Genomic DNA, 14,747 nt, shown 5'->3' with positions numbered 1-14,747 from the left:
GAATGTTTACAACAGGACTATTCATAATCACTAAAAACTAGAAACAACACAAATGTCTTAAAATAGATGAATAGATAAACCAACTAAAACTGTGGTACATCCACACAATGGAATATAGCTCAGCAATAAAAAGGAACAAACAATTCACAGGAACTTGGATGAAGCTCAAAGGCATCAAGCTAGGTGAAAGCAGTCTCAAAGGTAACATACCATATGACTCCCCTTATATGACATTCTCAAAAAAGATAAAACTGTAGACCAGATAAGTGGCTGCTAAGGTTAGAGGCAGGAGGACCAGACTAGAATAGAACAGAAAGCGATAGCACCATGTAGTTTTGGGGATGATGGAACTAGTTGGTATGCCAACTGTGGTAGCAATTATATGACCATAAACACTTGTTTTAATACGTATGTTAAAAATCAAACTGTACATCAAAAAAATCAACTTTAATGTATAATTTTAAAAAAAATACTGCTATGAACTCATATGTAAGAAACACGATAGATCAAAAATATTTTCTGAAAGAATAAATTATCAAGAATGTGTATTGTAAAACCTCTACTTCTTTTCAATTTAGGATTTACTTTGTTGTTGTCAAGTCTGAGACTGATTCTGTATAACTGTTCCATGGGCTTTTAAAGTAGTGAGATCTTTATTCAAAAGATTTGCTGATTGTGTTAGTCCAATTCCCTATGCCTTTATCTGTATCTTTTGGGTCTATCTATCTACAAAAGAAATGCAGCAAATCCAATACAACTGTGTTTTCATCAAATTCTTTTTTTTTCTTTGAGACGGAGTCTCGCTCTGTCATCCAGGCTGCAGTGCAGTGGCGTAATCTCGGCTCACTGCAATCTCTGCCTCCCAGATTCAAGTGATACTCCTGTCTCAGCCTCCCGAGTGGCTAGGACTACAGGTGTGAGCCACCATGCCTGGTTAATTTTTGTATTTTTAGTAGAGACAGGGTTTCACTGTGTTGGACAGGCTGGTCTCGAACTCCTGAAATCAGATGATCTGCCCTCCTCAGCATCCCAAAGTGCTGGGATTACAGGTGTGAGTCACCGCACCTGGCCCTCACTGAATTCTTGAGTTTTGAAGTTTTTATAGAGAGCTTCTACGTTTGGTGCCTACTTATTTATGACTGTTATAGCTGCTTAGTTAATTTACTGGGCCAACATTATATACTATCCACTTTATTCTGTCCAGTGCATTAACCTTAAATTCTACCTAACTTAGGCTTTATTTTACCACATCACTTTTGCATTTTTGCATTTGCCTGGGTCATCTATTTTCAACCTTCTCTTACTTCTTTTTCAACTCTAGCTGATAATCTGAATTAGTATGAGAAGTGGACCCAGGCACATTTAATTAATTAACATATTTAATTTTACTGCTTCCCTCTTAATTATATTTAGCATTCTTTGACATTCAGGTCAAATATGTGGTTGATATACTGTGAAATAATTAAAAGAATTTCAAATTAGAAGTTGGGAGGCTGGAGTTAGCCCCAGCCTTCTGACTAAGGTATAGCCTAAGGAATATAGACTAAGGTATAGAAATCAAAGATTTCTTTCTTTTTTTTTTCTTTTTGAGATAGAGTCTCTGTCACCCAGGCTGGAGTGCAGTGGTGCGATCTTGGCTCACTGCAACCTCCACCTCCTGGGTTTAAGTGATTCTCCTGCCTCAGCCTCCCAGGTACCTAGGATTACACACACCTGCCAACATGCCTGGCTAATTTTTATATTTTTAGGGGAGACTGAGGTTTCACCATGTTGACCAGGCTGGTCTCAAACTCCTGACCTTCAGTGATCCACCTGCCTCGGCCTCCCAAAGTGCTGAGAGTACAGTCGTGAGCCACTGCGCCTGGCCCAAAGATTTCAAATGTTCAAAGGGGAAAACAAAACTGAAAATTCAAAGTATCCAGAGCAATGACAAAGAAACACTCCATACCAAAACCTATGGAACACAGAATTGGTTCTTAGAGAACATCTTTAACAAAGAATAAGGATTAAAAATAAGGGGACTTAATATTTATGTTAACAAGCCAAAAAATATGCCAAAAGAAAAGCAGGAAGAACAAGGGAAAAAAATTAAAGCAATCCTCAAAACAGTAAAATAGATACATTCCTTAGGAGAAGAACAAAAATAGACGAAATGAAGAGCCACAATCACAGATAATGAAAAGTTTAAAATAATACTATGTGCAACTAACTTAAGAGAAAATGAATATTTTCCCAGTTACACTCCCAAGACTATTCTAAGAATAGAAAACTTGAAGAGGTTGGAATGGTAAAGAAGGAAGGAGGATCAGATTGATTCAACAGGTAAAATGTAACCCTTAAAGAACAGATAATTCCAATATTATTTAAGCTTGTCATGAAATTTTTTCTTTTTTTTAATTTTTTTATTTTTTGAGACAGGTCTTGCTCTATCACCCAGGCTAGAATACAGTGGTACGATGACAGCTCACTGCAGCCTTGACCTCCCAGGCTCAAGTGATCCTCCTGCCTTGGCCTCACAAAGTGCTGGGATTATTGGCATGAGCCACTGCGCCCAGCAGAAGTCATAGGTATTTTTGAAAGCTCACTAAGGAAATAACATCAACCCATAACAACCACAATTTTTCTAAGTGTAGTTGAAATATGCCAACCCTCAAAAGACATTTTCACATATTTTAACAATTATAAGTCTTAAAATAGATTAAGAAATATGTGTGAGCCAGTCTGAAGTAGAAAAATGGTTTTACATTCATTTTCTAGGTTTTTATTTGAAAATAGTTTTTTAAGGCACCCTTTTTATATTCAAAAGTTACATAAAACGGAGTAAATAAAAAACAACGTAAAGCAAATTGTGCCTAATAAGATTATATAAAATTAGTATAACTAATTTCTACAGGATCTAATTTCCATGCTTACCAATGCCATCTATGCTACCAATTACTTAGATAAGTACCTGATTAAGGACCACCATGTGACCCTGTCATAGCAGAAAAATAAACCTAATACTATCTTTTATCAAACACTCCTATGTAATAAGCAAACAAAAAAACTGGTCAAGATACTTTTGCAGGCTGAGAGCAGTGGCTCACACCTGCAATCCCAGCACTTCAGGAGGCCAAGGTAGGAGGACTGCTTGAACCCAGGAGTTCAAGATCAGCCTAAGCAACATGGTGAGACCCCATCTCCAAAAAAATACAAAAATCATCCGGGCATGGTGGCACATGCCTGTAGTTCCAGTTCAGGAGGCTCAGGTGGATCACTTGAGCCCAGGTGGTCGAGGCTGGAGTGAGCTGTGTTTGTGCCACTGCATTCCAGCCTGGTGACAGAACAAGACCCTGCCTCAAAAAAAAAAAAAAAAAAACCCTGCAATTTTGTGTATATAACTATATTTTTACGTCAGAAATGTTATCTTGTACTACATTTTTAAAAATTTATGTTTCGGTATGTTTCCTTCTGAGTCTCAATATGCATATGTTGGATTTCCTTCTCTGATTTCCACATCTATCATTTTCTAATTCATTTTAACATTTTCATTAATTTTGGAAAATTCTACCTGCTTTTTCCATTTCTAGACTCTGTCTCTTATTGTATCTTCCACTGTTCTCTATTATCTACGTGATCCTTTCAATTTCATCTTCATTTCAGTAAAGGTTTTATTTTCTAATTTCATTTATTTTTCTTTCCACTCAATCAGCTTACCTTGCATTTTCTCATGCACTCACTCTATTTCTTCCCTGGCCTCTTATATCAACTGCTTTGAGCTGCTAATGAAGTAAATACTTCATTAAGCTTTCTAAACTCATGGCAAAATGTTTGGTCACAATGTTCATCTTCTTTATGGCAATATTTTAGGTTACTGTTCTTCATTTGTCCTTTGTTTTTCTGTTTCTTTCTTCCTTTCTGATTTCCAAACATTTGTGGCAGTCAAGCTTAATGAATTCCTTTTGGTTATTCATCTTTGAAGAAGTGCTGGTTGTACGGAACCTGATATTTGTAAGAGGTTCATGCAGAAGGCCAGAGTGCCTCCAGTTCTGGACTGACAACCTTTTCGTGATTCAGAGATTTACCTAAGAGACAGTTTAGCGTTTTACTTCTCAACAGCCAGTGCAGACAGGCAGTCTGGAGGTTTTTCACAATGCAGTCATCTCCTCCCCAACTGCTGTAGAGATAGACACATATTACTTCCTGCAAAAATGGTTTGTTTATGTGACTCCCCGTTTGGCTTCATTTCCCTGACTTCTTAGAATCAAACTAGGTGTAGGAAAGCTCCTGCCTTGAGCTGAAGAAACCCATTTCACTTTTGTAAACAAGGGGTTTAGGTTTTATACCTCAGGGGGGCCTTGCAGTTTCATGTTTCTTGCTGTCTCTGAGCTCCACAGCCATGGCATTCTATCTACTTCTTCCCACATGCAGCCAGCCTGATCGCCACTGCTCCTGGCAACAATTCCACCTATTTTGTGGCTTGGGGTTTTTAACTGTCTTCTAGTTTAGTGGAATGCTGGGTTTGTGTGTCAGTTTTTCCCTCTCTTTGTTGTTTTTAGCTAATTGCCAACAAAGAAAAATGCTAACTTTATAGTACCATCTGCAATTGCAAATCCAACAACTATCTTAAAAGAGTATTTTATACAAGACGGAAACTTAAGTGTCTCACTAAGTTACTAAAAGGTAACAATACACTTTCCTTACTACTATTTTACTGTGGGGTAAAACACCAATTTTGCATAAAACACTAATTTTCACAAGGTCATTAAGTAATTGTTTTTATTTTAAAAACTCATGTGTGGGCTGGGCGTGGTGGCTCACACCTGTAATCCTAGCACTTTGGGAGGCTGAGGCAGGTGCATCGTTTGAGGTCAGGAGTTCAAGACCAGCCTGGCCAATATACTGAAACCCCATCTCTACTAAAAATATAAAAATTAGCAAGGCATGGTGGCACTCGCCTGCAATCCCAGCTTCTTGGGAGGCTGAGGCAGGAGCATCACTTGAACCTGGGAGTTGGAGACTGCAGTGAGCTGAGATCATGCACTACTGCACTCCGGCCTGGGCAACACAGAGAGACTCTCATCTCAAAAAAAACAAAAAAAAAAAACAAAAACAAAATATATATATATATACACATATATATACATGTTATTACCTAAGGCAGAAAGTAATCTGATGCTTCAATGTAAAAGATACTTTGTTCAACATATTCAAGATCCAGGGCCTATTTGGGGAACAAATTATATATATTTTCACCAGCATACTATAATCTTAATATTTGTCTTTGCAGAAGACAAAGCCTTTTTAGTAATAAAGACAACCCACGATTTGGCATGCTACTAGTCCCCAAATTCCATTTGAGTTTGTAATGTAGACAGTTAATATTATATGTATGTTCATTCCTTCAGTAAAATTTTAACTTTAGGCAAGTTTATTTTTCTGCCAGTTGCTACTGCTCTCCTCCTGGCTAGCCATTACCAATATGTACTCAGACAGGTTTTGACCAAAATAAGGTTTTACTACTAAGTAATTTTTATAGGAGTAAATAATACACCAGTCTGGGCACAGTGGCTCACACCCATAATCTCAACACTTTGGGAGGCCCAAGGTGGGTGGATCACTTGAGGCCAGGAGTTCAAGACCAGCCTGGCCAACATAGCAAAACCTGTCTCTACTAAAAATACAATTAGCCAGGTGTGGTGGTGCATGCCTGTAGTCTTGGCTACTCAGGAAGCTGAGGCACCAGAATCACTTGAACAGAGGTAGAGGCTGCAGTGAGTCAAGGTTGTGCCACTTCATTCCAGCCTGAGCAACAGAGCAAGACTCTGTCTCAAAAAAAAAAAAAATTAATTAATTAAATAATAATAATAAAGCCAAATTACAATGGATTTTGAATTAGTGTTTTAAATGATTCCCTTTCCTATGACACAAATAACAGTAAATCTGTAAATGTTAATATCATGCAAAAGCTAAGTAATGCCTAATTTATTGAAAATTTACAGGCACCATGAGTTCATATGAAGAAAAAGAAACAAACAAACATGAGCTCCTCCTGAGCTGGGCATGGTGGTGCATGGCTGTGGTTCCACCTACTTGGGAGGCTGAGGCAGGAGGATCGCTTGAGCCCAGGAGTCTGAGGCCAGCCTGGGCAACACAGCGAAACACTGCCTCATAAAAAAAGAAAAAAAAGAAAGAGCTCTTACTTACAGAATTCCAAACAAGATATGTAGACAGAGTGATGGCATTTTTTTAAAAATCCCCATTTGATAACAATCACAGTTGGAATGACAAGATCATATACTGTCCTTATCACTTGTCACAGGCAAGAATTATCAATGGATGCTACAACAAGAGGGCAAAAGGTGTAAGAAGGAGGATACCTATATAGTCTCAATGTATCTCTCTACAATAAATATATATATTAGTTATGAAGGGAAAAATAATAACTTCACAGAGGAGTAAGCTGGCATATATCACCTTAAGTAACCAAAGTCCCACCACTAGTAAATGGGATAAATAGACACAATGTGCCTCCTAACACTATCCTCTGGAAAACACTTCTGTGGGATTCCTGCCAAAACTGCATAATCTGAATCTAACTGTAAGGACACACCGGACATACACAAATTGAGAGACATTCTACAAAATAATTATTTACTCTTCAAAAATGTCAAGGCCCTGAAAAGGCAAATGAAGACTGATGAATTATTGATTAAAGAGGCTGAAGAGGCTCGACACGGTGGCTCAAAGGTGTAATCCCAGTACTTTGGGAGGCTGAGATGGGTAGATTACTTGAGGTCAGGAGCTCAAGACCAGGTTGGCCAACATGGCAAACCCTGTCTCTACCAAAAATACAAAGAAAAATTAGCCAGGCGTGGTGGCATGCGCCTGTAGTCCCAGCTACTCAGGTGGCTGAGGCAGGAGGATCACTGGAACCTGGAAAGTGGAGGTTGCACTGAGCTGAGATGGTGCCACTGCACTCCAGCCTGAGTGACAGAGCAAGACTCTGTCTCAAAAATAAATTAATTCATTAATTAAATAAAATAAAAGAGACTAAACAGAAATAACTAAATTCAACATATGATCCTGGACCCAAAACAATTATTTGTCTTTTGCTATATGAGACATTAATGGAACAACTGATAAAATCTGTTAATAGACAATAAAATGTATCTATGTTCATTTAAGAAATACACATTAAAGTATGCAGACATTGAAGACATATGTCTACAAACTACTCTCAATTCATTTTTTTAAAAAAGAATACTGTGTATATGTAGAGAGAGAACGATAAAGCAAATGTGACAAACATTAACATTTAGAGTAATTTAATAGGATACACATGAATTATTTGTGCTATTTTTACAAATCTGTGGTCTGAAATTGTTTCACAATAAAATTTTAAAAATAGGCCGGGCGCGGTGGCTCAAGCCTGTAATCCCAGCACTTTGGGAGGCCGAGGCGGGCGGATCACAAGGTCAGGAGATCGAGACCACTGTGAAACCCTGTCTCTACTAAAAATACAAAAAATTAGCCGGGCGCGGTGGCGGGCGCCTGTAGTCCCAGCTACTCAGGAGGCTGAGGCAGGAGAATGGCGGGAACCCGGGAGGCGGAGCTTGCAGTGAGCCGAGATCGCGCCACTGCACTCCAGCCTGGGCAACAGCGTGAGACTCCGTCTCAAAAAAAAAAAAAAAAAAAATTTTAAAAATAGACATACAATAAATGAAAACAAAGGCAGTTAAGAAAAACTCTTTATTTTCCCTGACAATAATGCTAGGATCATCTTTACTATATTCTCCTCATCAGATCATGAAATTTTAAAGCTGGAAAAAAAAGTATTCTCTCTCCCCAAATCCTTCCAATTTACAGATGAAGTTAGTAAGTCAAGTGACTTCATCAAGATTACACATAATTCAAGGCAAAGCCAACCAAGACTATTATCTAGCTCTGACTCAGCTCAGCTACCTTTCAACTATTCCAAGTGGTCTCTTCATCCTTTTACGTTATCTACAGTCTAAACACATGATACCAAAATACTTACCCCTATCTTCTCATATATTCTCATAAGTTAGTGTGACTAACCACTTTCAGGCAATCTAAATTTTATCCTTAAAAGGCATTTAAGTATCATTGCTCCTAACAATCCTTAATAACTAGTATCAATACATATGTAAAGATAAGAATACATGCCAAACACTGTAGCAAATGCTGAACATACAAAATTAACACACTCTGTTAGGTCCATAATGACGGAGACCAAGTTTCCCTGGCATACAATAAGTATTCAAATATAACTGTTGTATATTACAAAATAAAAGACAATCCAAAGTATAGGAAAGAAATGTGCGTACAGAAAATTACATTAGCAGTTTTAATAAAGTGCCATGAGACAACAGATAAGGAAGTTATTTTCTCTTGGTAAGATCTAGAAAAGCTTCAGAGATGTAATGATACCAAAATAAGTCTTGAAGGACAAATAAGATTTCAACAGACATGGAGGCAGTGGGGTGGTGAGAAGAAGGTAGAAGGATTTAGATTAAAAAGGCCAAAGGCAAGAAAATACTGGCCATTTCTATAGAATTTTTAAACACAGGCTTACCTATTGTTGCTGCAAGTTCTGGATCAAATGTATCATCTGTGAACCTCAAGAGCAGGCTGAAAGAGATATTAAAAAGACAGGTTGGGAACTTGAATTTTCTCATCATATGATAAATGTGTTCATGACTATTTGGTCACACATTATTAGATGCAGATAATAAATGATGTAGGCCTTCTCTTAGAGCAGGTATACACAGAAAAATTAAATTACTAGAGCAGGTATACACAGAAAAATTAAATTACTAGAAAGGCAATTTAAAAATCCCAAGAGCAAAGTAGTTTACTATTAAATATATTCCCCATGGTCTCCTACACAATCCCCCAAGTACAAAAGGTGGGGGTTTTTGTTGTTGTTGTTGTTTAACTGTTCTGGTATGTCCTTCTGAGAAAAATGATACTAACAGCATGTCATGCTTTAACTGACATAGATGAAAAGGGAAAAAATAAAGTCCCTTAGAATGCAACAAACTAGCTTTTAAAAATCTGATTGTGTAATCCACTCTGAATTCAAGCAAAACCAGAAACATATCAAAGCCGAGCATTCTGTAACACGCAGTATGGCTACTACCTAAGAGAAGATATAGTAAAAAGAGAGGTAAAAAGAAAGATCACACGACAGAGTAGGTAGACTCGGGCAAACACCAGGTAGAGTGTATAAAACCAAGTAGGCAACTGGAGGCTACTGGAGGCTTTTAAAGAAGTTATGACAAGTACTGCTCTTTGTTTTAAAATGTTAATACTAACAAAAAATAGAAGAAAATCAACGGAAGACAACTGCCAAGGTTATGGCAAGAGAGAACGAAGGACTAAACCTAGGAAATGATAAGAAACCAGAAAGGAGGGATAAAAGATAAAGACGCGTAGGGATAAAAAGGGATAAAAAGCTAAAGATGCCAGATTAGAAGGGTACTCTAAGATTTTACATCTTCCAGAATTATTTTACTTACTACGAAGCAGAAGTGTCAGTTATTAGAAGCTCTTCAAAAATGAAATCTAAGCTTTTGTTAAAGCCCTTGATTTTAAAGTCATCCAACCTTCCCTCATGTTAACTTCTGAAGTATAAGACTATCCTAATTGACCTGTTTGCATGAATAAAATCAAAGAAACAGCCATCAGGTATCTAAATTATAGAAAAATCTTATGACTTTCTATAGGTTGTGATTATTGCTGGTAGAGGTATGTTTTGTCCATAGAGTTTTTGCAAAATATAATGGCCTCCTGGTAGTTTCCAAACCCACTGTCATTAATTATATTTGAAGGATTAACTCTCCCTTACTGGTTTTGTTTTCTTGTGTTTACCATAAAACCAGCATCACAAAATCAAAGTAAAACAGAAGAGTCAAATTCTAGATTTATCCATCTAACATCTTGACTATATTTACTTACTTGGAACGTAGGTAACAATACTAGTAAGACTCTTAAAGACTACCTATAAAATTTTTCTTTTCTCCCAACATACTCAGTTAACCATAATTTAAGAAAAGATACATAATATCTACATGTGGTCACCACAGAAAATATTACTACAAAAACTTAAGTTAACATTACCTTGTAGACTAGTTGTAATAATATCATAATAATACAATAATGATATTGGGTATTATTTACTGAACACATGGCAATGTGCAGACACAAAGTCAGAGGTTTTTCTCTCATAATTGCTAATCCTTAAAAGGCCTTTGTTATTAACAGTACTTCATCAGGAGAGGCAGAGAATTGGTGGCATGGTGTGAAGCAACAAATTTTAATACAGGCTCAGGGTATACATCAGATCTTAGACAGGGGTATCCCGGTAGCCCAAAAAGCATTCTAAATTCTATGTATGTCTTTTTCTAGACAGAGAGTCCATTTCTCTATTAGACTTTGAAAGGGGGAAGAGAGTTCATTTCTCTATTAGATATTGAGAGGAACTGACAATCTCAAAATAATTAAGAAGCCCTTTTTTTTTTTTTTTTTTTTAGAGACAGGGTCTCACTCTGTCACCCAGGCTGGAATGCAGTAGCACAACTGCAGCTCACTAATCCTCCCACCTTAGACCCCCAAGTAACTGGCACGACAGGTGTGCATCACCACGGCTGGCTTATTTTTTTATTTTTATTTTTTTAGAGGCATGGTCTCGTTATGTTGCCCAAGCTGGTCTCGAACTCCTGGCCTCAAGAGATCCTCCTGTCTCAGCCTCCTGAGTAGCTAGGATTATAGAAAGAGCCACTGCACCTGGCAGAAGCACCATTCTTATAGTATTGTATATTTACACACTCATATTTTCAAAGTTAAAAGAGCAAAATGTTTCCCATGCAGAAGTAGAGATGGAAGGAGTAACTATCGCCATGGCACCTAGATGCGACCAAATTTATAATAAACAGTGTGATTATGACTAATCTGCATTTTTTAAATTTACAAATGAAATTCACCAAAAAAAAAAACAAAATGGGAAGGCAAGGGGCATAGGAGGGACAGCAATTTAGATAATAGGTCTCTCTAATCCCTTTCAGTTCTCAATATGTTCTGCTACTCTTTCCCTCACCAGGCCTAGCCACAGAATCCTAGTCTTATACATTTAGGGTCTGAGAGGTTTCTATTCCAACCCCCTCACTTTTGAAATGAAGGCCTACAGCATTCAAGTATTACACACAAGGTCACACAAGTGGCAGCCCCAGTTTCATAATCGTGATCTCCTGACTACTATCACATACCCTTTAGACTCTCACACTATGAAATACACTAGAAAGTAATCCACTAATTCGGATTAAACATATCCTTTGTTTTCCCCCAACAACACAAGTGCTATCTCACTTCCACTAGCTCCAGCTCTGTAATGAAACAGAAACCAACTTGGTTAAAACAATCCTTTAAGATCATATCCATGACAAACGTTTTTGTACTAATTCACTTTAAAAGGCAGAGACTTCTATTTTGGTAGAGTCATTTATTCTCATCTTATCCAGAAACATAAGTGTTCAAGATTGCTTTCCATAGCATATCACATAGGCAAATAATGTATATCCAGCTAGACAAATAAGACAACTTTCTCACTATATGTAATCCTTTCACGAAAGAAACAAAGTGTCAAAATCTTGCTGGGAGCAGTTGATAATCCATTGCCACGTATTGAGGAAAAAGTTTAAAACAGATTAGGCCCATGGTAAATGTGTTTCCGTGACATGAACTAGGGAGACTGATAAATCCACTTAACAGGCCTTACTCTACAAGGAGAACCTTGGTTGGGTGTCATGGCTCGTGTCTGTAATCCCAGCAATTTAGGAGTATGAGGCAGGAGGTTGGCTTGAGCCCGTGTGCTTGAGACCAGCCTGGGCAACATAGGAAAATCCCATCTATGAAAAAAATTTTAGAAGTAGGGCCGGTTGTGGTGGCTCATGCCTATGTTCCTAGCACTTTGGGAGGTCAAGGCAGGAGAATCTGTTGAGCTCAGGAGTTCGAGACCAGCCTGGGCAACACAGTGAGTCCTCCTCTCTATAAAAAATAAAAAACACCAGTCAGGCATGGTGACTTGTGCCTATAGTCCAGCTACTCAGAAGGCTGAGGTGGGAGGATCACTTGAGCCCAGGAGATTGAGACTGCAGTGAGCTATGATCATGCCACTGCACTCCAGTCTGGGTGACAGAACAAGACCCTGTCTCAAAAAAACAGTTGGTAGAGCAGAGACGTTTTGTTTATATACTCCAGTTAACCTTCCAGAAAATTTTAACACGCCCTAACTTGTCATCCATGCAATACATTTAGAAAAAGTGCTAACAGACCATGTATTGGGTTGAACTACATGAAATGACAATCAACCATTCTTGACTTCAAAAACACTAATTTCATATGACTGAACTTAAATGAGAACCATGTCTCAAGGAAAAAAGGAGAAAAGAAAAAGAAAGATCACAAGGCTATGAAATTCCTATTAAGACAATGTTTACATTAACTTTTTAACCCTCAAATATGCATGTGCAATAATAGATGATCATGTAAATAATTTTACTCATCCCTTTTACACACACACAGACAAATCATGCTGGTTTGCTAATTCATAGTATTTCATTATTCTATTCCTTGGTATGTGCAAATCCTTCATTCCAGTAGACACAGAGTACATTACATGAGGAACACTATGAAAACGTGTTGTCAAACTGGTGGCTCATGCCAGTAATCCTAGCACTTTGGGAGGCCGAGGTGGGCGGATCACAAGGTCAAGATCGAGACCATAGCCTGGCCAACATGGTGAAAATCCATCTCTACGAAAAGTACAAAAGTTAACTAGGCATAATGGTGCCCGCCTGTAGTCCAAGCTACTGGGGAGGCCTATAGTCCAGAATCGCTTGAACCCAGGAGGCGGAGGCTGCAGTGACCCGAGATGGCGCCACTGCACTCCAGCCTGGCAATAGAGCGAGACTCCGTCTCAATAAATAAATAAATAAATAATATCAGAATATATTACATAAGTTCTCACATTCTGAAGAAGCTTTTAAAAAGTAAGACTTTACGAAGTGACTTTTACAAGTTATTTGAGGAGAGCTTTCATTCTAGCTTGTAGAATGAAGGCTACTTCAATTTATGAAATATAAAAAATCATTTGAAAGATATGTGTATCAGAAGGTATAGCTAAAATATGAAACTGATTACAGCCCCCGGAGTGTAAATGCGGTTTAAGGATCAGGACGGCCTTGAACATAACCTACTCATAATCAGATGGCAAGAATGACATCACCTGGAGAACTCTGTTCCAAGACCTGGATGAAATCACAACCCTCTAGCAACATCCACCCAGATCCATGTCTTACCTTATACTCAACTCCACTGTCAATATTATTTTCCCCAAGGAAAAAAGTCAAAAATGAAAAGACAACACTAATCTTCTGTCTCCATAGGATGTGGGAAAATGAGAAATAACAACTACATTTTATTTTCAAAGGTGACCCACGGCTGAAGCACTCGGACCTTAGACTAAAGCGAAATTTTCCAGCAGTCACAAGATCCAGGAGTTCTTCCACAGCCGACTAATAAAAAAGTAAAAGAAGCGACATTAAGCTGCGCCCAAACAGGCCAGGAATGGGACCTAAGGCGTCACGAAACTTCCCGAGGATATTATGTATTTAGAGAAGGCCCCACAGATACCCTCAAGTGGGAAAGTTATGTCTCCCGGGTCTCGGGGTGACAGGCAGCCTGAACCCCGAAGAGTTGGAGGCAAGGCGCCCCCCGGCCAGATTCGGGCCCAAACCAGCCCACCACGCCCTGAGCTCCGCGCAGCAAACCGGCCGGCGGAGCGGCGGCCCTTGGAATGGTGTTTTCTCCGCGCCACAGGAGGGAGAGCGACTCAGAGAACTTGGGCCTGGCAGAGGCCGGGAACCAGCCGCGCGGGTGGGGCGAGGGGAGGAGAAGCCGCGGGAGAGCGCAGCCCAGAGGCCGAGGAGGGCGCAAGTGGAGCCGGCCCGAGCCCGGCCCGCGCCCGCCGCCGCAGTTTACAGTTCCCGTCGCGGCCCAGGAGACAGCAGCCACCGGGACAGAAAGAGCCCAGTCACCCTCGTCACGACCCGCACGCCCGCCTCACCTGGACTTGCCCACCCCACTCTCGCCGATGATGAGGATCTTCAGGGTCGTCAGCACGTCCTCGTCCATCCTGACCCCGCTCCGCTCCGACCCCAGCTGGCGGCCCCGGTGCGCCTCTCAGCCCTTCAGCAGAGTGAGCTGCTGCGCATGCGCATCGCTCCACGGCTGCCACCTTCCTTTCACACCGGGTGTTCAGGCTGCCGAAGCCCTGGACGCCCCAGTTCCGCCTTGAGGTAGCTCCACGGCTGCGCAACCCAGAATCCCCGGCGTTTTTCCGGACTGCGTGTTCCTCCCCTGCGCAAGCGCAGGTGGGGAGAGCTGTGTGTGACTTCGTTGGCTTCTTCATGAGGTCTAGCTCCGCCCCAACCTCAACCTAACCCTCCTGTCGAGTCAGTGGGAGGACTGTCAGGAGAGTATCAAGCTGTTTTATTTCAGCAGCTGCTCATAACAGCTGCACTGCGGTGGTTAAAGCACTGTGCTTGAAGCAGATTATCTTAAATTTAGGTCTACCTCTACCTTATAACTGCCTGTCATACTACCCGGCTTTCTGAGCTTTTCTTCATCTCTGAGAGACACAGTAACACTTCTTAGAACATCTGCTTCTTATTGTTATGAAGGTT

The 14,747-nt window shown here is 39.8% G+C and overlaps 1 protein-coding gene across 3 annotated transcripts in view; it reads right to left on the bottom strand.

The window, feature by feature from the left end:
* The window catches only part of RAB18 (RAB18, member RAS oncogene family), a 41,815-nt gene extending 27,553 nt beyond the window's left edge, over nucleotides 1-14,262 (bottom strand). For 2 of the 3 annotated variants that reach the window (XM_015146650.3, XM_028853453.2), the window contains exons 1-2: nucleotides 14,129-14,262; nucleotides 8,579-8,634 (exon numbers count right to left, since the gene is read on the bottom strand). In XM_015146650.3, coding sequence (XP_015002136.1) covers nucleotides 8,579-8,634; nucleotides 14,129-14,196 — 124 coding nt within the window. In that variant the 5' untranslated portion in view covers nucleotides 14,197-14,262. 3 annotated transcript variants of the gene reach the window in all.
* Between the last annotated feature and the right edge of the window lie 485 nt (nucleotides 14,263-14,747).

Source organism: Macaca mulatta, chromosome 9 (genome assembly GCF_049350105.2).
Source record: "Macaca mulatta isolate MMU2019108-1 chromosome 9, T2T-MMU8v2.0, whole genome shotgun sequence".
Lineage (NCBI taxonomy): Eukaryota > Metazoa > Chordata > Mammalia > Primates > Cercopithecidae > Macaca > Macaca mulatta.
Note: the sequence above shows the minus strand (reverse complement) of the source record. Positions and strands in the feature narration are given on the sequence as shown.